Source organism: Triticum aestivum, chromosome 4D (assembly GCF_018294505.1).
Source record: "Triticum aestivum cultivar Chinese Spring chromosome 4D, IWGSC CS RefSeq v2.1, whole genome shotgun sequence".
Classification (NCBI taxonomy): Eukaryota; Viridiplantae; Streptophyta; class Magnoliopsida; order Poales; family Poaceae; genus Triticum; species Triticum aestivum.
The window spans coordinates 16,740,199-16,762,341 of record NC_057805.1 but is presented as its reverse complement, the minus strand read 5'-3'; the positions used below and the strand labels follow the sequence as shown (position 1 = coordinate 16,762,341).

Here is a 22,143-nt window from a genome sequence, read left to right as displayed (position 1 = left end):
TTTCTGATACTATGTAATAAATTACTTTAATAAAGAACGTTTTGTGCATTGATCGATGAAAAGGCTAGAGGGACTCCCTCATTTTCAGGGAGAAATGTGTTCCATTGAAGAAGTGGATTAAAACAAGATCGATTTTGGTGTAGACATCACCATATAATACTAAGCTCAAAGTCATCTATCTATCTTCTGTTATGTATATTCACGGAGCATTCATGACTTTACAAACAAGAAACAAGGTAGTGTAATGGAAGATACATACATGAAAATAAAATACACATATTTATGCAATATTTGTAGATAAATATGTGGCAATGTATATCTCCTACTCGGTGGGGTAGGAAGGTTGCATGGCCAAGCCACACATACCACTCTTGTCAGAAATATCCTTCTTCATTCTGAGGTAACCATTCTCGCCCCATGTGGTGCCCCATGAGTTCTTCAGTAGCCAATACTTAGTTCCATCACTCGTCATGCCATACCCAATCGCCGCTATCCCATGGTCCAAATCAGTTCCGCAGGAGCCGGTCATCACCCCGCCAGAGTAATGTTGAAATATGACATCCCCTCCATCCACAGCTACTGATACAGGTTGGTTAGCGACTACTTTCATAAGAGAAGATTCATCGTTGGCGGGCACATCCTCGTAGCCCTTGATGGTTGCCACACTGTTGCTTGCAATGCTGGTCTTGCACTGCCCATCCTGTGCCATGTATGGGTAGTTGGACTCAGTGGTGAGGCCGCCGTTCTTAATGATGAATTTGAAGGCGTCGTCCATCTCGCCACCCTCACAACCCTGATCCACACCATGGATATCGCAGTCAACCAGCTCTTGCTTCGACAACGAGATGAGCTTCCCGGTGCTCAACTTCACAATGCCTTCAGTTGCCGCCACAGCCGAAAAGGCCTAGCAGCAGCCTGAAATTGTGATGTGCTTAGTGTAATTTTAATTATTACGGAAACATGATATATGCTACCGAAACCCACTTACCACATTGGCCTTGGTCTTTGATAGGAGTGACAACGCCCTTGGTCCTCCAATCAACAACTGTTGGAAGTGCATCGGTGCTGACATTACTGTACTTGAACCCAGTTGGAGCCCTACCGCCGCTCCTTTTCAAGCCCTTGTTGGTCTTGGTTGCCCTGAACTCGTCGTTGGTGAGATCGGTAAACTGGTTGACACCGAGCAAGAACTTGTGGTTTCCAACGTTGAACGACTCAATGAAGGCAACATTGGCCTTGAACACCTCGAACCGCTGCGCCTTCTCGGCGTCGTCCTTGTAAACATGGTTGTACTTCACCATCCACTGCTCGTGCCTCTCCACCATGGACACGTCGCCGAGCTCGCGAGCTGACAGAACAGTGCTGCTGCATAAGCAGATGCAACCTAGGATGGCTAGATGCAAAGCCTTGGGGATGGCCATGATCTGCTCGATCAGTGCTTAATTACTAGTGCTAGTACTGTAAGTAGCTTTGGTGGTGCTTTGATCTGTCAAAATGGGTGTAAGGGATGTGTTTATATAGCTGTAGCCATACACATGTACGTAGCAGATACGGCGTGGAGACCGACTGACAACAGCGTGGCGGTGAAGTTAATTACCAGTTAGAATTAATAATCTTGTGGTTGTAGATAGTACGTTAGCTTAGTCCAACTCTGGTCCTGGAATCAATGGTTGCGTTCAGTAAAAATACGAGCGGAAGTATGTTGCAGCTACGGAAGTGCTAACTCTGTACTAAAATATAAGATGTTACGGAGAGGATATATTTTAAAATAGTGAGAAAAAGGAACTGACCCCTAGTTCGTGCTAGGTGAACACAAAACAATGAGAAAGGGGAACTGCCGGGCGAGCAAGTATTGCGGCCACAGAAGTACATACTATATTAGAACAGTCCAACAAGAGCAACGGAAAAAAAAGTTCAAAGATGCACGACGATAACGGCAATAAAGAAACAAAACCATTCAGACTTTCCTTAGGGTTGTCACCTTACCTGCCGATTGATGTGTAAGAATTCCAACGGGTCATGGTCCATCAAAATTTCAGGAAATAGAAATACTACCCTGTGCGTTGCTAAGGGGATTGGTTCAATTATTTCGAGGATGTTTTGTTTTATGTAACATTAGTATTTGGATTAATAATATAAGAAGTAAAACTAAATTGTACATAAATTCACTGTATTTGATTGTTGTATAGTTGTAGGATATTTGCCAAATATAAGTAGCAGGAACTATGCATGTTGCGGTAGTCTTTTCTTATGCATAGTGGCTTGTTGAGTTGGCATAGCTGAATGCTGAGAGATTTAGACATAGTGATGGTCAACTATTTAGCTATATATGATATGGAGAGAAGTCAATAATGGAATAACATGTGGTTCACATGTTGTCAATGGACAAAGGTTTGGACCAATATATAAGTAGACTTCTCATAGTATATTTACATGAGATGGCAATGGGGAGCTATACTGCATGTGCAACACACTCTTACGTGCACATCTAATCGTGCTTATTCTCCTCTGTGCTCCGCCGATCTTCTTCCTTCTGTTTGGTTATCCCGAAAACTAGGTTCACTCAGTGTCCTCCCACCATAAGTTGAGGATATCCAGTGCTCCCATGTCTAAAAGTCAATTCAAATGTTTGAATATTTTGATTTTTCTAATGTTCCCAAGACACGAGTCCATGAACTTTGAAAAGTTCATATTCAAACTTGGAATGCACACTGAGAACAAAAAGGACAAATTCAGCATGAATAGTGTCTCAAAAAGACAACTCCAAAAATGACAATATTTACATCAATTTTCTCTTTTTGGTTTCTCTGTGTGTATTTCGAGTTTGGGTCTGTTTTTTAGAGGTAGCCACATGTCTTGTGAACATTCACAGAGAAATTCAAATCTTTTGAAACATTTAAAGTTAACTTTTTAGACATGAGAGCTCCGTATATTTTCCCCATACGTTGATGCTTTGGGTGCCAACAACTTGCATTTAGGCCATCCATTACTTACTGTCCTGGCATAAGGGTCAGGGCCAGGGTTCCCAGGCAAGAAGTAAGAGAGGTACCGAGTGAAAGCCTGGCACTTCTCGATGGCACTACCGACGATGCCTGCAGGATTCGCGTTAGTCCGAGGGGTGCTTTCATGGTTCCGCCTCCATCGCCTTGTCCGTGCTCAGGGAAAACCGTGTCCAGTGCTAGACTCGATGACAACTCGTTGAGTCATTACCCTATTGGGGGCGTCAACAGAGAGCTTAGGTCTCACAGTGTGGAGACGTGTTTGGGCAGGATTGGATCCCGAGACCGAGATGTAGCATCCTCGGCTCCAGCGTTTGGCCGTCTCGTTTGTCTCCTCTCATACACTATGTCATCAGCCACCTTGGTCCAAATAGCTGCCAGCAGGGTTGGCGCTCGGAAGAGGGCCCTCTCCAACAACAGTTTTTGTGGAGGCATTGCGACAAAGTCCGATGATTTCATCCTAGAGACAGGGGTTTGCTTGTAGACTTTATGGAGCTTCTAGTTGTGGTCCTGCTACTCTTGCACTTCTGCTCGAGGGCAAGCCAACGATGTCCTGTAGTGCATTCCTTGTGTAGTATTAGCGCTGCCCATTTTGTTTTAGCCTAGATTTCTTTGATCTGCTTTGTAAGGGTTTATCTATAAAGTGGGACAAAAAAATATTTTGTGAACTCTCACATGTCCAAAATGGATGGACATGTACTCAATTAGTGTAATGTTTTCCTAGAGACTAAGTGCATCGGAAAGTCCCAAAAGTATTCTAGGTGTGTCAGCTTGGATGCTCCAACCTAGGTTTGACCTGCCCACATGTCGCGTTGACTAATACCACTTCGCCCATAAGTTGTAGGAATTGTTGCCTATTGTTGTGTCCTTTTATTTTTAGGGGAACACAATATAATAAATACCTTTAATATATGCGGGATGTGTGCATTGATCAATGCAAAGATCAGGGATGCTCTCTCATTTTTGAAATAACAAATCTAGGTCCAATCAGTGAGCGGATTCTAATATATATATAGATAAAAATCGGTGTATTTATGTAATATCTGTATATATATATGTGGCAATGTATTTCCCTACTCGGTGGGGTAGGAAGGTTGCATGGCCAAGCCACACATACCACTCTTGTCGGAAATATCCTTCTCCATTCTAAGGTACCCGCTCTCACCCCATGTCGTGCCCCATGAGTTTTTCAGCAGCCAAAATTTAGTTCCGTCACTTGTCATGCCATAACCAATCGCTACTATCCCATGGTCCAAATCAGTTCCGCAGGAGCCAGTCATCACCCCACCAGAGTAGTGTTGAAATATGGCATCCCCTCCGTCCACAGCTACTGATACAGGCTGGTTAGCCACGGCTTTCATAAGAGAAGATTCATCGTTGGCGGGCACATCCTCGTAGCCCTTGATGGTTGCAACACTGTTGCTTGCAGTGCTAGTCTTGCACTGTCCGTCTTGTGCAGTGTATGGGTAGTTGGCCTCAGTGGTGAGGCCACCGTTCTTGATGATGAACTTGAAAGCATCGTCCATCTCGCCACCCTCGCACCCCTGATCCACACCATGGACATCATAGTCAACTAGCTCTTGCTCAGACAAGGAGACGAGCTTCCCTGTGCTCAACTTCACAATGCCCTCGGTTGCAGCCACGGCCGAAAAAGCCCAACAACAACCTACAAAAATATTGACGTACTTAGTGTAATTTCAGTTATCATGAGAATACGATATATACATACTACCTAAATTTACTTACCACACTGGCCTTGGTCTTTGATAGGAGTGACGGCGCCCTTGGTCCTCCAATCAACTGCCGCTGGAAGTGCATCATTGCTTACATTGTTGTACTTGAACCCGGTTGGAGCCCTAGCATCATTCTTTCTGAGGCCCTTGTTGGTCTTGATTGCTCTGAACTCTTCGTTGGTGAGGTCGGTAAACTGGTTGACACCGAGCCAGAACTTGTGATTTTCGGTGTTGAACGACTCGATGAAGGCAACGTTAGCCTTGAACACCTCGAACCGCTGCGCCTTCTCGGTGCCGTCCTTGTAAACACGGTTGAACTTCGCCATCCACTGCTCATGCTTCTCCACCATGGCCGCGTCACCAAGCTCGCGAGCTGATAGAACGGTGCTACTGCATAAGCAGATGCAGCCTACGATGGCAAGAAGCAATGCCTTTGGGATGGCCATGATCTGCTTGACTAGTGCTTGCTGGTACTACAATTAGCTTGGTGGTGCTTTGGTCTGTCAACTATGGGTGGAAGGGATATGCTTATATAGCTGTAGTCTTGCACATGTACATAGAACGCACGTTGTGCTCTAAGATGATGTGTGAATATCGATGGACAACAGCGTGGCCGTGAAGTTAATTACCAGATAGAATAAATAACCTTGTGGTTGTACATAGTATGTTAGCTTAATCCAACTCTGGTCCCTGGAGTCAATGGTTGTGTTCAGTAAAAAATCGAGCGGAAGTGTGTTCAACTCTTGTTAAAAAAGAAGTATGTTGCAGCTAGGGACCTAGTTTGTTCTAGGTGAGCAGGTGAACACAAAACAATGAGAGAACGAACAGCCGGCCGTGCAAGTATTAGCAGCTCCGGAAGTACTTATATTAAAATGGTCCAACAAAAGCAAATATAAAACCGAGTTCAAAGATGCATGACGATGACAGACAATAAAGAAACAACAAAGCATCAAAACCATTCGGATTCTGCCTAGGATGATCACCCTACCTGCAGTTTTTTTTTGAGCAATCCCTACCCACATATGTATGTGTGAGAATTATAGTGGGCCTTGGTCCATCAAAATTTCAGGAAATAGAAATGATACCCAGCGTGCGTGGTGCGTCACTGCAGGGATTGGTTCCAATTATTTCAATGATATCGGGTTGTATGAAACATTAGTATTTGAATTAATAATATAATAATTGAAACTAAAGTGCGTATAAATTTATTGTACCCGATTATTGTATAGTTGTAGTATATTTAAATATAAGTAGCATGAATGGTGAAAGGTTGGTCTTTTCTCATGCATAGTGGCATGTTGAGTTGACATAGTTGTATGCCAAAAGGTTAGAGATAGCGAGGATAGCTTGTAATGGAGATAAGTCAATGACGGAACAACACGTGGTAGTTTAGTCGCACGTATTGTCAATGGACAAAGATTTGGACCATTGTATAAGGGGAACTCCCATAGTCCGTATACATGAGATGGCAATGGGGAGCTATACTACATGTACACCATACTTGTACGCTGACATATAATCATATCAACGGGGTCAATTTGTTTAGGTTCTCAATTTTGTTTCCTTATAAACTGGATCAGCCAAAGTTAAGAGGTGATTCTTGGCTTGGGCAGCTTTTTGAGCAATATATTCATATGGGGACCTCCCACCCGGTGACCGTTCAAAAAAACATATAATCATGTCTATTCTCCTCCGTGTTCCGCCGATCCTAGTCAAGTTGTTTGATTATCCCGAAAACTAGGTTCACTCAGTGTCCTTCCACTGTAAGTTGATGCTATGAGCGTAAAACCCTTGCATTTAGGCCATCCATTTTCTACTGATGCCATCCAGGCATAAGGGCCATGTGCCAGGGTTCATATGCAAGGAGTGAGGGAGGTACCGAGCGAAAGCCCAATGCCTCTCGGCGATGCCACCGCCGTCGCCTGCGGGTGTTGTGTCCCTCCTAGTGGTGATGTCGTGGTTTTACCTCGACCCCTTGTCCATGCTCGGGGGAAAACCATGTCCATTGCTAGACTTGATGATGGCGCGTTGCGTCTTCACCATTTTGGGGCGTCATCATAGGCTTGATATTGAGATGATGCATCTTCGGCTCTATCGTTTGGCGGTCTCGTTTGTGTCCTCTCCTACACGGGACTATGTCTTCAGCTACCTTGATCCAAACTGCACGCCTACAGGGTTAGCACTCGGTAGAGGGCCCTCTCTAGCGGCATTTTTGGTGGATGTTTTGTGATAAAGTTCGGTGATTTTATCCAAGAGACATGGGTTTGCTTTTTGTAGGCTTATAGGCGCTTCTCGTTGTCCTGCTACTCTCGTGCTTCTGCTCGGCGGCAAGCCGCCAACATCCAGTAGAGCATCCCTTGTGTAGTGTTAGCGCAATCATCTTGTTTTAGCCTAGTTTTCTTTGACCGGCTTTGTAAGAGGGTTACCACAACATCTTGTATCATTCTGTCAATTGAGTTTATCTATAAAGCAAGAGAAAAGGCTATTTTGTGAGCTCTCACATGTCCAAAATGGATGGGTGGACTCAATTTTTTTTGCGAAAAGGGTCATATCTATTATAAATATTCACTGGAAGTACAAAACACTTCAAACATAATAAAAATTATATTTTGGTCCATGGACCACCGAACGACCATTGCCGCTGCCAGAACGAGCCGCTGCCGCGCCGCTGCCGCCGCTCTCATACCAGAGCCGGACTAAACTTGTTGACGGTAGCCGGGAAGTCTTCGTTCACGTGCCCCTGAGGACCAGCGCCCCGGAACCGCAGTCGTCACCGTTGAGTCCTTGAATCGATCTAAAGAACCTGACACCAAATATCGTCGTTTCGTATGCACGACGAGAAACCCTAACCTTGCCGCCCCATGGAGCCGGCAAGAATCTACGTCGGCACTCCGTCTAATCCGTTCCAACAAACGAACTTGAGGAGAATCAAAGCCCAGAAGACTGACTCGAAGAAGCGCCGCCATCCACCCAAACGCCGCCCTTGCGAGGGCTAAAACCCTACCAATCTACTAGCCGGATCTGAGGCAACAGAAATCTCATCCCCGCCACCGGCAGCCATAGTGGCAAGCAGAGGGGAGGCGAATCCACAAGCTCGCCGGTGGAGATCAAGGGAGGAAGGCTTTCCCTAGTCGCCTTGCCGGGTGGACTCAACTAGTGTACTGGTTTCCTAGAAAGTAAAATGCATCGGAAGCCCCAAAGATATTCTAGGTGTGTCATCTTGGTTCTGTAAGTATGGAAATTCATCAGTGCAACCCAGGTATGACCTACCCACGTGGCGTGTTGACTAATGCCACTTTGGCCATATTTTGAAGAAAAATACGCCCTCAAAATTTATATATTCTAATTTCTTTTGGTTATCATATGTGCTTTATTGCAGCGTGTGAAAAGCGTAGAATATTGTAGACTTTGGGTGCAACCGCTTGAAGGTGGTAGTTCAAGCTTTATTTAGCCAATATGAGTGACGGCCTAGTAATAGTGTCCTGAATTGTACATTGTTTCTTATTCTTGCGCCTTTTATTCATGTGTAGCGGAACACTATGTAATAAATTTCTTCAATACGATGGATGTGTGCATTGATCGATGCAAAGATCAGGGGCGTCCTCCCATTTTCGAGAAAAAAATATTGTTCGAATCAATTTGTGGATTTAAACAAAATGGATTTCAGCATAAACATCGCCATAGAGCATTTAGCATTTAAGCTCGAATTCATCTATCTTCTTTATATATATTTACGGAACATTTAGTGACTGTCCAAACACGAAACAATGTAGTGCAATGAAAGGTACATACATACAGATAAAAATACATGTATTTATGTAATATTTGTAGATATACATGCCGATGTATTTCCCTACTCGGTGGGGTAGGAAGGTTGCATGGCCAAGCCACACATACCACTCTTGTCGGAAATATCCTTCTCCATTCTGAGGTACCCACTCTCGCCCCATGTCGTGCCCCATGAGTTTTTTAACAACCAATACTTAGTTCCATCACTCGTCATGCCATATCCAATCGCTGCTATCCCATGGTCCAAATCAGTTCCGCAAGAGCCGGTCATAACCCCGCCGGAGTAGTGTTGAAATATGACATCCCCTCCGTCCACAGCTACTGATACAGGCTGGTTAGCCACGGCTTTCATAAGAGAAGATTCATCGTTGGCGGGCACATCCTCGTAGCCCTTGATGGTTGCAACACTGTTGCTTGTAGTGCTGGTTTTGCACCGTCCGTCTTGTGCGGTGTATGGGTAGTTGGCCTCGGTGGTGAGGCCGCCGTTCTTGATGATGAACTTGAAGGCGTCGTCCATCTCGCCACCCTCACACCCCTGATCCACACCATGGACATCACAGTCAACTAGCTCTTGCTCAGACAAGGAGACGAGCTTCCCTGTGCTTAATTTCACAATGCCCTCGGTTGCAGCCACGGCCGAAAAAGCCCAACAACAGCCTACAAAAATATTGACGTACTTAGTATAATTTCAGTTATCATGAGAATATGATATATACATACTACCTAAATTTACTTACCACATTGCCCTTGGTCTTTGATAGGAGTGACGACGCCCTTTGTCCTCCAATCAACTGCCGCTGGAAGTGCATCAGTGCTGACATTGTTGTACTTGAACCTAGTTGGAGCCCTAGCACCATTTCTTTTGAGGCCCTTGTTGGTCTTGGTTGCTCTGAACTCATCGTTGGTGAGATCGGTGAATTGGTTGACACCGAGCCAGAACTTGTGATTTCCGGTGTTGAACGACTCGATGAAGGCAACATTGGCCTTGAACGCCTTGAACCGCTGCGCCTTCTCGGTGATGTCCTTGTAAACACGGTTAAACTTCGCCATCCACTGCTCATGCTTCTCCACCATGGCCGCGTCACCAAGTTCCCGAGCTGATAGAACGGTGCTACTGCATAAGCAGATGCTGCCTATGATGGCAAGAAGCAGTGCCTTTGGGATGGCCATGATCTGCTCGACTAGTGCTTGCTGATACTACAATTAGCTTGGTAGTGCTTTGGTCTGTCAACTATGGGTGGAAGGGATGTGCTTATATAGCTGTAGTCTTGCACATGTACGTAGAACGCACGTTTTACTCTAGGATGATGTGTGAATATCGATGGACAACAGCGTGACCGTGAAGTTAATTACCAGATAGAATAAATAACCTTGTGGTTGTACATAGTATGTTAGCTTAATCCAACTCTGGTCCGTGGAGTCAATGGTTGTGTTCAGTAAAAATTCGAGCGGAAGTGCGTTCAACTCTTGTTAAAAAAGAAGTATGTTGCAGCTAGGGATCTAGTTCGTTCTAGGTGAGCAGGTGAACACAAAACAATGAGAGAACGAACAGCCGGCCGTGCAAGTATTAGCAGCTCTGGAAGTACTTATATTAAAATGGTCCAACAAAAGCAAATATAAAACCGAGTTCAAAGATGCCTGACTATGACAGACAATAAAGAAACAACAAAGCATCAAAACCATTCGGATTCTTCCTAGGATGATCACCCTACCCGCAGTTTTTTTTTGAGCAATCCCTACCCACATATTTTTGTGTGAGAATTATAGTGGGCCTTGGTCCATCAAAATTTCAGGAAATAGAAATGATACCCAGCGTGCGTGATGCGTCACTGCAGGGATTGGTTTCAATTATTTCAATGATATCGGGTTGTATGAAACATTAGTATTTGAATTAATAATATAATAATTGAAACTAAAGTGCGTATAAATTTATTGTACCCGATTATTGTATAGTTGTAGTATATTTAAATATAAGTAGCATGAATGGTGAAAGGTTGGTCTTTTCTCATGCATAGTGGCATGTTGAGTTGACATAGTTGTATGCCAAGAGGTTTAGAGATAGCGAGGATAGCTTGTAATGGAGATAAGTCAATGACGGAACAACACGTGGTAGTTTAGTCGCACATATTGTCAATGGACAAAGATTTGGACCATTGTATAAGGGGAACTCCCATAGTCCGTATACATGAGATGGCAATGGGGAGCTATACTTCATGTACACCACACTTGTACGCTGACATATAATCATGTCTATTCTCCTTCGTGTTCCACCGATCCTAGTCAAGTTGTTTGATTATCCCGAAAACTAGGTTCACTCAGTGTCCTTCCATTGTTAGTTGATGTTATGAGCGTAAAACCCTTGCATTTATGCCATCCATTTTCTACTGATGCCATCCGGGCATAAGGGCCATGTGCCAGGGTTCATATGCAAGGAGTGAGGGAGGTACCGAGCGAAACCCCAATGCCTCTCGGCGGTGCCACCGCCATCGCCTGCGGGTGTTGCGTCCCTCCTAGTGGCGATGTCGTGGTTTTACCTCCACCCCTTGTCCATGCTCGGGGGAAAACCATGTCCATTGCTAGACTTGATGATGGTGCGTTGCGGCGTCACCATTTTGAGGCGTCATCATAGGCTTGATACTGAGATGATGCATCTTCGGCTCTATCATTTGGCGGTCTCATTTGTGAAGGAAATATGCCCTAGAGGTAATAATAAAGTTGTTATTTATATTTCCTTATATCATAATAAATATTTATCATGATATAAAGAAATATAAATAACAACTTTATTATTGCCTCTAGGGCATATTTCCTTCAGTCTCCCACTTGCACTAGAGTCAATAATATATATTACATTGTAATGATTCTAACATCCATGGAGTCTTGGTGCTGATCATGTTTTGCTCGTGAGAAAGGCTTAGTCAACGGGTCTGCAACATTCAGATCAGTATGTATCTTGCAAATCTCTATGTCCCCTTCCGACACTTGATGACGTATGAAATTGAAGCGTCTCTTGATGTGCTTGGTTCTCTTGTGAAATCTGGATTCCTTCGCCAAGGCAATTGCTCCAGTATTGTCACAAAAGATTTTCATTGGACCCGATGCACTAGGTATGACACCTAGATCGGATATGAACTCCTTCATCTGCTACTTCCGAAGCAGCTATGTATTCTGCTTCACACGTAGATCCCGCCACGACGCTCTGCTTAGAACTGCACCAACTGACAGCTCCACCGCTCAATATAAACATGTATCCGGTTTGCGACTTAGAGTCATCCGGATCAGTGTCAAAGCTTGCATCGACGTAACCATTTACGACGAGCTCTTTGTCACCTCCATAAACGAGAAACATATTCTTAGTCCTTTTCAGGTATTTCAGGATGTTCTTGACCGCTGTCCAGTGATCCACTCCTAGATTACTTTGGTACCTCCCTACTATACTTATAGCAAGGCACACATCAGGTCTGGTACACAGCATTGTATACACTAGTAGGAAAACCCTTATAGATAGACATTTAGTAGTAGTGTGGGTTATTTGTCCCGCGCTATTGCTACTTAGTAGTAGCGCGGGCAAAAAAATGCGATACTGGTATGGCATAGTAGTAGCGCGGGCACAAAAAACCTGCGCTGCTACTAAATGATTTCCACCCTGGCTCCTCAACAGACAATAGTCATAGCGTGGGATAAAAAACATGCGCTACTATTAGATGAATAGTTGTAGCGCAGGTGGTACACACCGCGCTATTGCTATGCCACCAACCGTCCACTCCACTCCCACGCCACCCATCCGGAGCCAGATGGGCGCGGAACCGGCGGCGCACGGGCGGCTGCTGTGGGCGACCGGCGGCGGGCGGAGGTACATCAGCTACGACGCGCTGTGGGGGGACGCCGTGCTGTGCCCCCGGCCAGGGGTGCCCTACTACAACTGACGCATCAGCACCACCGCCAACCCCTACACGCGCGGCTGCGAGTCCATCACCCGCTGCCGCGACGACGACCCTTCCTAGGTAACTATAGTAGTAACTGATTGCCAAAGCTGCTGGATCCAGAAGGCGGCCGCTGCTCGTTTCGTGTGTGTTTTGCTTGCTGGGTCAGTATTTTGCTGGATCATATATCAATAATATAATCATTACCATTCATGAAGTTAAACTTTAGTTTTGGCACTGAACTCACTGCACCACTTTTCACCATCTCTTCGAAATTTACCTGCTTAACTTTGTATCTTTAGGTGGTCCGACAGTTAAGCGTCCTGTGGATGTATCAGAGAAGGAAATTGATGCCGCGGGAGATGGTACGCCATAAATATGTCACTTCATTCTAATATAGTTTTGTTACTATGGATAACATCGATATCTTGTTTTTATAGGCGATGTGTTGGTCATTTTGGATCTCAGAGCCGATCAATCATTGATCGAAGCTGGAGTGGCTCGAGAGGTAATTTTTTTTGTCCTTCGTATAGGATTGGTGCTCTTGGGTTTGTGTTTCACACAATTGTGTCGGTCTTTGGCCTATTGTAATTTACAAAGATGTTTGCTGTCTGCTGACACATAGGTTCATTTTCTTGATGCCTGAAAATTCACTAATTTTGTCTGGCACGCATCATGCTGGAAATTCACTAGTTTCGTTTTGATGAACAGTCAACAGTCTGCTCTCCTAATTCATGAGCAACCATTTTCAGGTTGTAAACAGAATCCAGAAATTACGGAAGACTGCTCAGCTTGAACCTACAGACTTAATTGATGTTTACTACGAGTCTGTAGACAACAGCAGCAATACACTTGAAGAAATTTTGCAGTCACAGGTCTGTCGAATTGTTTCAGATAAAGTTTCCTGTTTCAGAGTCTGGAAGTTTTTTTTACGAAAGCTATTATTATTGTGTGCAGGATCAGTATATTAGGGACGTGCTTGGTAATTCACTAGTTCCAAAGGCAGCGGCAACAAAGATATGGTGAGCTTGGATTTATCCCACGCTAGGAGTAGGTGGCACTACTGAACTTTGCAGCGATGCTGAAGCAACGGATGACACCAGAAACAAACTGTCACTAGTTTCCAGTTCGATGCTGAATTATGAATGAATGCCTAGATAAGTTGGATTTCGTGTTGCTGACCGACTGCTGCTTGGGCCCTTCGCGCGGCGTCGTCTCTTCCTTTCACAAAGTTTGTTGTTTACGTATTCTGACTAGTCGTTTACTATCTCTCTAGATAGTTTCTTAGATGGAAACCTCACAGAGTAGTTAGTGTGCAGCCAGAGTCCAGTATGATATCTCAATCTTGAATAAAGCATTTGAATTTAAGCCAGTAGATATTGAGCTCTGTGATTGAAGTGTCTTTGTTGAGTACATCTAATCTGAACAATTTCACATTTGCTTCTCTGATAAGTAAGGTCTGTTTTCATTTATAGGTAGAAGATAGCGACAGAGTTTGAAGGTATGTGCAAAGATCTTCTCCTCCGTCGCCGTCCGCGACAAAGCTGTTGGGTGCATCCGTCCATCATCTTTAGATCTGAGTGAAGAGGGCATCCGTCCATCTCAAAAGGTTTAATTTTTGTACCAGCTAATTAACTTGTCTTTTCATCAGTTCCTCGAGTAATTGGGAAGGGGATTATATTAGACTGCTAGCTGATTCTTGGTGAAAATTGCTTTGCCTGTATGTATGTAGAGAGTCTTGTAGCAATTATTCTTAGAGTAAACCAGAGCAGTATTCGATGATATATTGTGAGTCACTGAAAATGTATACTGTTTTTTTCTTCAGGATATGGATGACCATCTGAAGGTATGCAGGTTTCTTCCCAAACTTAACGACGAGATACTAGGTGAAAGAAATGCTCTCTACAAGGAAAGGTTGACCAGCCTAGAGAATTTAGTACTGATCATGGTAAGGTTGACAAAGCCTGAAATCTCATTTTGATCCACGTTCAAAGATTACATAGTAGCATATATAATTGAAGTTGGCATGGAATATCAAAATTCAAAATAGACTTCTCCTATTCCCTGTTTTCAAAAGCAGTGGGAATCGATTTTCTGAAGTCCTTGGTTGTCTATTTCCCTATCCATGCAACAATAAATGTTGAACAGAATGTTAACTGTCAAATATTGCAAGCATATATAGCTCAAATACACAAGTATAAATTTCTTGTATGCACCAAAACGACAAGATAGCATGAACACGTATAGCTTAGGGTATGCATTTAGTAGGTGTCTTTCCGTTTTGAAGATTCATAATAGACTAAAAGAGACTGATAAATGAAGAAAATACCCTACTCACAAGAATGCGAACTAACATGTTTTCACTTTCCCGACGTGGGCGCAGAGGTGATCGACGCAGACTACCGCGACCCGGTGGGCGTCGTGCTCTTCAACAACTCGGAGGCGGACTTTGCTGTGAAGCCCGGCGACTGCGTCACACAGATGATTGTCCAGGTGATTGCGATGCCGGAGGTCGCCGAGGTGGAGGACCTTGACGTCACCGTCTGGAGGTTGTCGAGGTGGAGGACCTCGACGCCACTGTCTCGAGGTTGCCAAGGTGGAGGACCTCGACGCCACCGTCTCGAGGTTGCCAAGGTGAAGGACCTCGACGCCTTGATAGATACATCTAGAGAAGTGGTCATGTTAGGTTGGTGGTCCACCTTTCGGTGACGGTTGTGTGCGTCTGATGTATAAATAGTATCTCGTGATCTCTTTGAGTTGAGATGTTTAATGTTGTATCCATGAATGTTGCAAGTGCTAAGATGGTTCTGTGACCTTCTTTTATTTTGCCTTGGATGTGTCTTGTTTTCCATCCATGAATATTGCATATGTAATTTTTTTTTTAAAAATTCTAATTACTTAGCAGTAGCGTGGGGGAAGAATGGCATGCTACTAGTACTTAGAATAGTAGTAGCGTGGGGGAAGAATGGCACGCTACTAGTACTTAGAATAGTAGTAGCGTGGGGGAAGAATGACACGCTACTAGTAGTTAGGAGTAGCTGTAGCGTGGGGTAAAAAACGCGCTACTCACTAGTAGAAAAAGGGCCATTTGTCCCGGTTCTTAAGGGCCTTTTGTCCCGGTTTTTGAACCGGGACTAACGTGTCGTTACTAATGCCCTGGGCCTTTAGTCCCGGTTCTTACATGGACCGGGACAGATGGGCCTCCACGTGGCCCGTGCGGCGAGCCCAGGCAGGAGGCCCTTTGGTCCCGGTTGGTGGCACCAACCGGGACCAAAAGGCATCCACGCGTCAGCAGCTGGCAGGAGCTGAGATTTTTTTTGAAAGGGGGTGGTTTAGGGGTTTTGGGGGTTAATTTAGGTTGTTAGCTACCTAATAGAGAGAAGTGTTCTCTCTTATCTTCGTGCTTGGTTTACCAACGCTACTGCTATGCCTAAACATGGCTTAGATTGAAGTGAAGGCAACATGTGGTGCATGTCAAAAGTAATATTAATCCTAACTTGATCAAGTTTGGATTGTACTACTTTCGACATGCACCATATGCATGTTGCCTTCACTTCAATCCAATCCATCTTCATTTCACCCACTGATATATAATAACTCTTCATGCCCGCATCATGCATCATCGTAATAATAAGCCCTACTAATCATCATCATCATACAACTTCTACTCGATCGTTATTAATAACAAGTCATACGCTCATCATCCTCATAGTCATCGAACCAACCCTACTTAATTGTTCTAGGCACATGATCATCAGTATTAGGTAGGACCTAAATACCCTCTTTAAGGTAAAATAGCATAAAACAATATAGACCCCGACTCTCCATTATGGAGAATGGAGATCATCCTGTCTCCAATTCTTGGGCATCGCTTCCTTTTGCTTCCAAGAACCTCCTTACGACTGTCCATACATTTTTTCCATTCTTTGATTGTCATGTCTCCACTTCTTTTAGAAATCCGGTATGGACAGTTGAGATTCGTAGGATGACCTGGCAGTATGTTCAAAACATCAATGCGACCATCATGCTGATACATCAGATGAGGCACACAATCATTCGGGATTATCTGTTGAAAAACATAGTAATAACTTCGTAGTTAGCAATGATGTACTAGTTTGAGAAGTATGCAAAAGATGCAAGGATGTCGTAATAGTAAAAAATCTTACCAGGGTATCTCCATGGAAGTTACTGTTGTTCAACACGTGCACTAGTGGCACGTATTAACCATAATGTTGAGGAGTTTGATTGTAGATATTGTAATTCTCAATATCAGTACAAAATTCGATTAGATGATTTTTCTCCTGATAAGTTAATTCGCAGTCATCGTAGTGGGTTTTGTCTACCATCTTCCGCACATTCTTGAAAGAATGAAAATAAGCTGTCAACATTTAGAAATAAACAATATAAATTAGTTAATAACTATGTTTGAGAAACTCACATAGCGGTAGAATTGGAGGCGTATCAACAAGGACCCAAATGTCCAGATTGTTTTGCTCGATTTCAGGATCATCAAGATCCATGGTGACAAGCATATCCTCATGAAAACCATACATCTTGTAAAGTGCTTCCCAATATTTGCAACCAAAATGGGTTACGCTCTCAGAATTGTACAGTTTTACTTTGAAATACATACCATGATGGGTCCTTAGGTGAATTTTCTTTGTTTCCATACTTTCATGGTCTTCAAAACCCATCCTCTCCAAGACATAGCGTCTTGCATAGCATGGGATAAGCTAGTCGAATTGTAAAAGATGATAAGTACACGTTGAAATATATAGTTGAAGTCGTGCTTAATTACGAAAAAAACACTTGTCGTCATTGCATACCGTTTCAACATCGAAGGTCTCCTCGAGTTTAATGCTGAAGCGTCGATCTTCATCCAGCTCAATGAACCTGTCGCACTGACCTCGGTCGTCGTGGCACCAGTCGCACTCTCCCGGGAGACTTTCGTCGTCCGAGTACGACATTTCCTATGTTCATAATTCAAATATTAAACGTCTACAATTAAATATATGTACTAAAAAACCTAAGTTAGATCATTATTATTCATCACGGGTTGACTATCGGTCTGTCGAGTCTTTTCTTGAAAACTCTCAACTCACGTGGTGTATACATTCGACCGTTGGTGATGGTCGCTCCTCCTTTCATCCCCGAGTGCATTACACCAAATGTCTAGCACACGGGAATGAAGGAGAAGCGACCCCCACGACAACAGTCGGGATTCTTCGACCTCTCATATATATATGGTGGAACTCTCCCTCACTGATTCCTCTCTGACATTTGCGACCGTCGGTGATGGTAGCTCCTCCTTTCGTTCCCGAGTGCATTACACCAAATTGTCTAGCACACGGGAACGAAGGAGAAGCTACCCCCACGACAACAGTCGGGATTCTTCGTCCTCTCATATATGGTGGAGACTCAACAGACTTAAAGTCAACCCAAAATATCGTTTAATTATCTTTCTAAAACCAGTTCGTGGCTGGTCTCACCTCGAGGTCGGAGGGGGTCGGTGACGGGGACGACGGCGGGGATGATGGAGGGGGGCTCCTAGATTTCTGCGAAAACAAAAACCCTATAAGCTATCAACTAATCATATGCATACGCCTTGCGTAGTGCTCTCCAATTTTAGCATTCAAAGTAGGAGTAGTTTTCCAATTTGAGCATTCAATAAGCAAAATCAAATCACAAAATAAAATAGTATTCAAATTAGGATGCATTCAATTATAAGCAAAACTACATCATCTCCATGCGTCCGTACATCGTCGAATATTATCACCAATACGCCTCGAATACTATCATACATATAGCTCGCTAGTACAGCTAGAACCGTAGCGCCCGACGGGTATCGGCGCGGGCGGTGGACACCCAAAGAGAAGGAACCATCACAGGATCATAGCTCCAGTGAGATCCCTGAAGAACCTGCCAGGTATTGTCGAACCTGCACTCCAACGCAACCATGTAGCGACGGACGTGCTCGTCCTCCTCGCTGACACGGCGACGTACCACCTCCGCGGTGTCCGGAAGCCTCGGCACCGTCACTGGCCCACGCGACCGCCACCAAACAAGGATCGGGTCAACGACGGGCTGGCTCCTCACCAACCTACGCCCCCCGGAAGGTAGCACCTCCCAAAACCAGCACGGCGGAGCCCAGTCCCGAACATGGCCCCTCTGATCAAGCCGGCCTCCTCCGCCGAGTCGACGACGAGGATGCAAGATTGGCATCGTCGACGTCGATGCGGGAATAATTGCTTTAATGAAAAAATAAACTAGTTCTATTAATTTTCTTGCTAAAAATAAACTACTTCTATAGTAAAATAAACTAGTTTTATTAAATCAACTAGTTCAACTACTATGCACACTTACTATAAATAGAATAAAGTAGTGCTTACTAAAAATAAACTAGTTTAACTAGTTCTACTATTTTTCTAATTAATTCTATTAAACACTTTCTCTTCTTATTCTATGAACAAAATTACAACAGAAAAAAACATAAAAATTCTATGAATTTTTTTTCTATGAACAAAATTACAACAGAAAAAAAATCATAAAAAATCTATGAAAAAATTGACATATTCTTTGCATATATATATATATATATATATATATATATATGAACACACAAACATTTGCATATTCAACAATAATATCACAAAAAAAATCTATGAACAGAAAAAAATCTAACTTTTGCATATTACAACAACTCAATTAACTACACATCTAAATTAACTACACATCTAAATTAGGAAAATTCATATATATGAGCTCACGGGGCGGCGATCAACGAGGAAGCAGGGCATGGGGGCGATGGTGAGGGGCGCGGCGAGCGGACGAGGAGGAGGCAGGGGGCGGCGGCGGCGATGGGCGACGAGGAGGCAGGGGGCGGCGACGACGACGGTGAGGGGCGCGGCGACGAGCGACGAGGAGGCGGGGGGCGCGGGGCGGCGACGGCATCTGGGCGGCGCGGGACGGCGTCGGAGGCAGGGCGACGACGGCGACGGCGAGGCGTAGAGGGGCAGCCTGGCGGCGTCGTCGGGGCGGGGAAGATGAACTGAATGAAATTTTTTACAAGTGCTAGTTATATAGACTAAGCATTTGTTCCGGTTTGTGGCAACAACCGGGACCAATGCCACCTTTAGTCCCGGTTGGTGCCACCAACCGGAACCAAAGGTCTCTTTTCAGCAGCCCAAAGGGCGGGAAGCGGCGGCCTTATTTATTTCCTTATATCATGATAAATGTTTATTATTCATGCTAGAATTGTATTAACCGGAAACATAATACATGTGTGAATACATAGACAAACAGAGTGTCACTAGTATGCCTCTACTTGACTAGCTCGTTAATCAAAGATGGTTATGTTTCCTAGCCATAGACATGAGTTGTCATTTGATTAACGGGATCACCTCATTAGGAGAATGACGTGATTGACTTGACCCATTCCGTTAGCTTAGCACTCGATCGTTTAGTATGTTGCTATTGCTTTCTTCATGACTTATACATGTTCCTATGACTATGAGATTATGCAACTCCCGTTTACCGGAGGAACACTTTGTGTGCTACCAAACGTCACAACGTAAATGGGTGATTATAAAGGTGCTTGCTTATGTAATATGTATGGATGGAAGTTGCTTATGTATGAATTGATGGATGGAACTTGCTTATGTAATATGTATGGATGGAACTTGCTTATGTATTAATGGATTGAACTTGCTTATGTATGAATGTATGGAACTTATGTGCTGGATATATGTGATATGAATGCCTGTGAAATATATCTATATATGTCATATATATTTGCTGTGAAAATTGTTGGATTTAATAAAAAACAGAAAAAAGAGCCAATATGCAGGCTCTTTGCCGTCTGCCACCGACGGCAACGGGCTCTTTGCCGTCTGCCGCGGACGGCAAAGAAGCCACGTGGCATCCAGCTGTGCTTCCTGGGAGCTGACCCATTTGGTCAGTTTGCCTACAGTGGCAGACGACAAAGAGTAAACAATTTTGCCGTCAGCGGCGGACGTCAAAGGCCTGCCATGTAGTGACGTGTAGATGACATCATACGGCGGACGGCAAAGACACTAGAAAGTTTGCCGTCTGCCGCGGACGGCAAAGGCCTGCCGTTAGCCACTTAACGGACTGACAGCGCAATTATTGCCGTCCGCGGCAGACGGCAAAGGGCCTTTGCCATCAGCCACCAGGAAGCAGACGGCAAAGTAGCTCTTTACCGTAGCCTACTTTGCCGGAGCCTTTTGCCATCCGCCGTTCATGCCTTTGCCGTCCGCCGTGGCAGACGGCAAAATAGCTGATTCCTGTAGTGACTGTCTGTAAGTACTACTTCTGTCATTAAGTCTCTATATATAGCTCAGCTCTTTCATTGCATGTATTTATAATTATCCTCACTATATTATGCAGATTGAAGATCTTCGAGTGCAGAAAAGCAGAAATGTATGATATTGGGTTCATTAACCCAAATCTCATAGATGAATTTCAGGTTAAAAAGAGCGCCAAAGATCCCGAGGCCAACTTGCTCAAATAATTGGTAATAAATCAAAACAAAGATACCATACTCTTTCCTTACAACTTCAAGTGAGTGTTACTGTCTTGTGCATATTCGGGTTCCCTTATTACTTGAGCGAGGTTATAGTAATGTAATTGATGAGTTATGCATGCGTGCGCAGCTTCCACTATATTCTCCTGGAGATTAAGCTTGAGCAGGGAGTAGTAACCGTCTTAGACTCGAGACGAAAAGATCCCGAGACCTATGCGGACATGACTAAAATTCTCAACAAGTAAGTTCAATCGATCATTATCGCACCATATCGGCAACTTTTTGTTCATTTCCTGATATCTCAAGTAATAATTATTTTCTTTGTCCTGCAGGGTTTGGAAAAATTTCACCGCAGAAGCTCCGGGACTGCCGAAGGAGCTGCGATATAAATACCCGAAAGTAAGTACTACTAGCTAGCTAGTTCCGCGCATCTCCCGTTGATTCTAGCTACTTTCATCAATGCCATTTATAATGCTTCATTATCAGTTTGTTTCTAGCTAGTTTGCTGTTGAGGCCATATACATACTTTTCACTATTGTTATTGTCATTTGCACGTACTCCGCGTCAGCTCTTTTAAGATCAAGTGTCAACCCGCGAAAACAATCATCATGCGATCAACCTGTTCTTCACCTGCGCCATCGGCGTTCAGGGGTTGAGCTACTGTGGCAGATGGTCGTGATCATTGCACCGCTAAGTGTTAGATTTAGGTGAGCTCTCATAGGTCCAAAGTAGATATGGTGGACTGAATTAGTGGAATGTTCGCCTATATATACATCTAGACCAAGAACGAGATGTATTTAGATGGAGCCTCCACTTGTTTGGGTCTTCCTCGGTCAATTCATGTATGCCGATATAATAAATACAAACAGTCAATTGGTGTGAAACATATCTAGAAACTCAAAGGTGACATTTAAGATTAAGATCTTCATATGGTACCTACGATGGGGATAATCCTTACAAAAGAAAACCTTGCAAAGAGGAACTGGAAAATCAGCTAAAAGTGTTGCCATTACAACGAAGAAGAAAGAATAAAGATCTTGTTTTCTTTCATGCCCTTTTGCCCCCTGTGTGGTGAGTTGTTCATGTGTATTTCGATCTTGCACCACCCCATAGTATTTCTGATATGTTTGGGAAATAGCTTTCGGGGCTATAGACAA

The 22,143-nt window shown here is 44.0% G+C and overlaps 2 protein-coding genes, 1 long non-coding RNA gene and 1 pseudogene across 3 annotated transcripts; 1 reads left to right on the top strand and 3 right to left on the bottom strand.

Moving 5' to 3' along the window:
- Window positions 1-322: 322 nt before the first annotated feature.
- On the bottom strand, window positions 323-1,421 carry LOC123099446 (senescence-specific cysteine protease SAG39-like; annotated as a pseudogene).
- Window positions 1,422-4,072: 2,651 nt separating this feature from the next.
- Window positions 4,073-5,178, bottom strand: LOC123099445 (senescence-specific cysteine protease SAG39-like). The gene is made up of 2 exons (XM_044521601.1): window positions 4,746-5,178; window positions 4,073-4,665 (listed from the first exon to the last, which is right to left on the bottom strand). The coding sequence occupies exons 1-2, from the start codon at window positions 5,176-5,178 to the stop codon at window positions 4,073-4,075; spliced, it is 1,026 nt and encodes a 341-aa protein (XP_044377536.1).
- A 3,407-nt stretch (window positions 5,179-8,585) lies between these two features.
- LOC123099444 (senescence-specific cysteine protease SAG39-like) lies at window positions 8,586-9,691 on the bottom strand. The gene is made up of 2 exons (XM_044521600.1): window positions 9,259-9,691; window positions 8,586-9,178 (listed from the first exon to the last, which is right to left on the bottom strand). Exons 1-2 carry the CDS (start codon window positions 9,689-9,691, stop codon window positions 8,586-8,588), a joined length of 1,026 nt encoding a protein of 341 aa, XP_044377535.1.
- Window positions 9,692-12,733: 3,042 nt separating this feature from the next.
- Window positions 12,734-14,986, top strand: LOC123099443 (uncharacterized). The gene is made up of 7 exons (XR_006448164.1): window positions 12,734-12,809; window positions 12,885-12,952; window positions 13,197-13,319; window positions 13,402-13,466; window positions 13,920-14,053; window positions 14,270-14,392; window positions 14,828-14,986. It is a non-coding gene; the product is annotated as an uncharacterized lncRNA (long non-coding RNA).
- The last annotated feature ends 7,157 nt before the right edge of the window (window positions 14,987-22,143 follow it).

Excerpts from the sequence above, each read along its gene's own strand:
- LOC123099445 (XM_044521601.1), bottom strand. The coding sequence starts at position 5,178 with ATGGCCATCCCAAAGGCATTGCTTCTTGCCATCGTAGGCTGCATCTGC. Across the intron at positions 4,666-4,745 it reads CAAAGACCAAGGCCAGTGTG|GTTGTTGTTGGGCTTTTTCG; the intron begins GTAAGTAAATTT and ends ATATTTTTGTAG.
- LOC123099444 (XM_044521600.1), bottom strand. The coding sequence starts at position 9,691 with ATGGCCATCCCAAAGGCACTGCTTCTTGCCATCATAGGCAGCATCTGC. Across the intron at positions 9,179-9,258 it reads CAAAGACCAAGGGCAATGTG|GCTGTTGTTGGGCTTTTTCG; the intron begins GTAAGTAAATTT and ends ATATTTTTGTAG.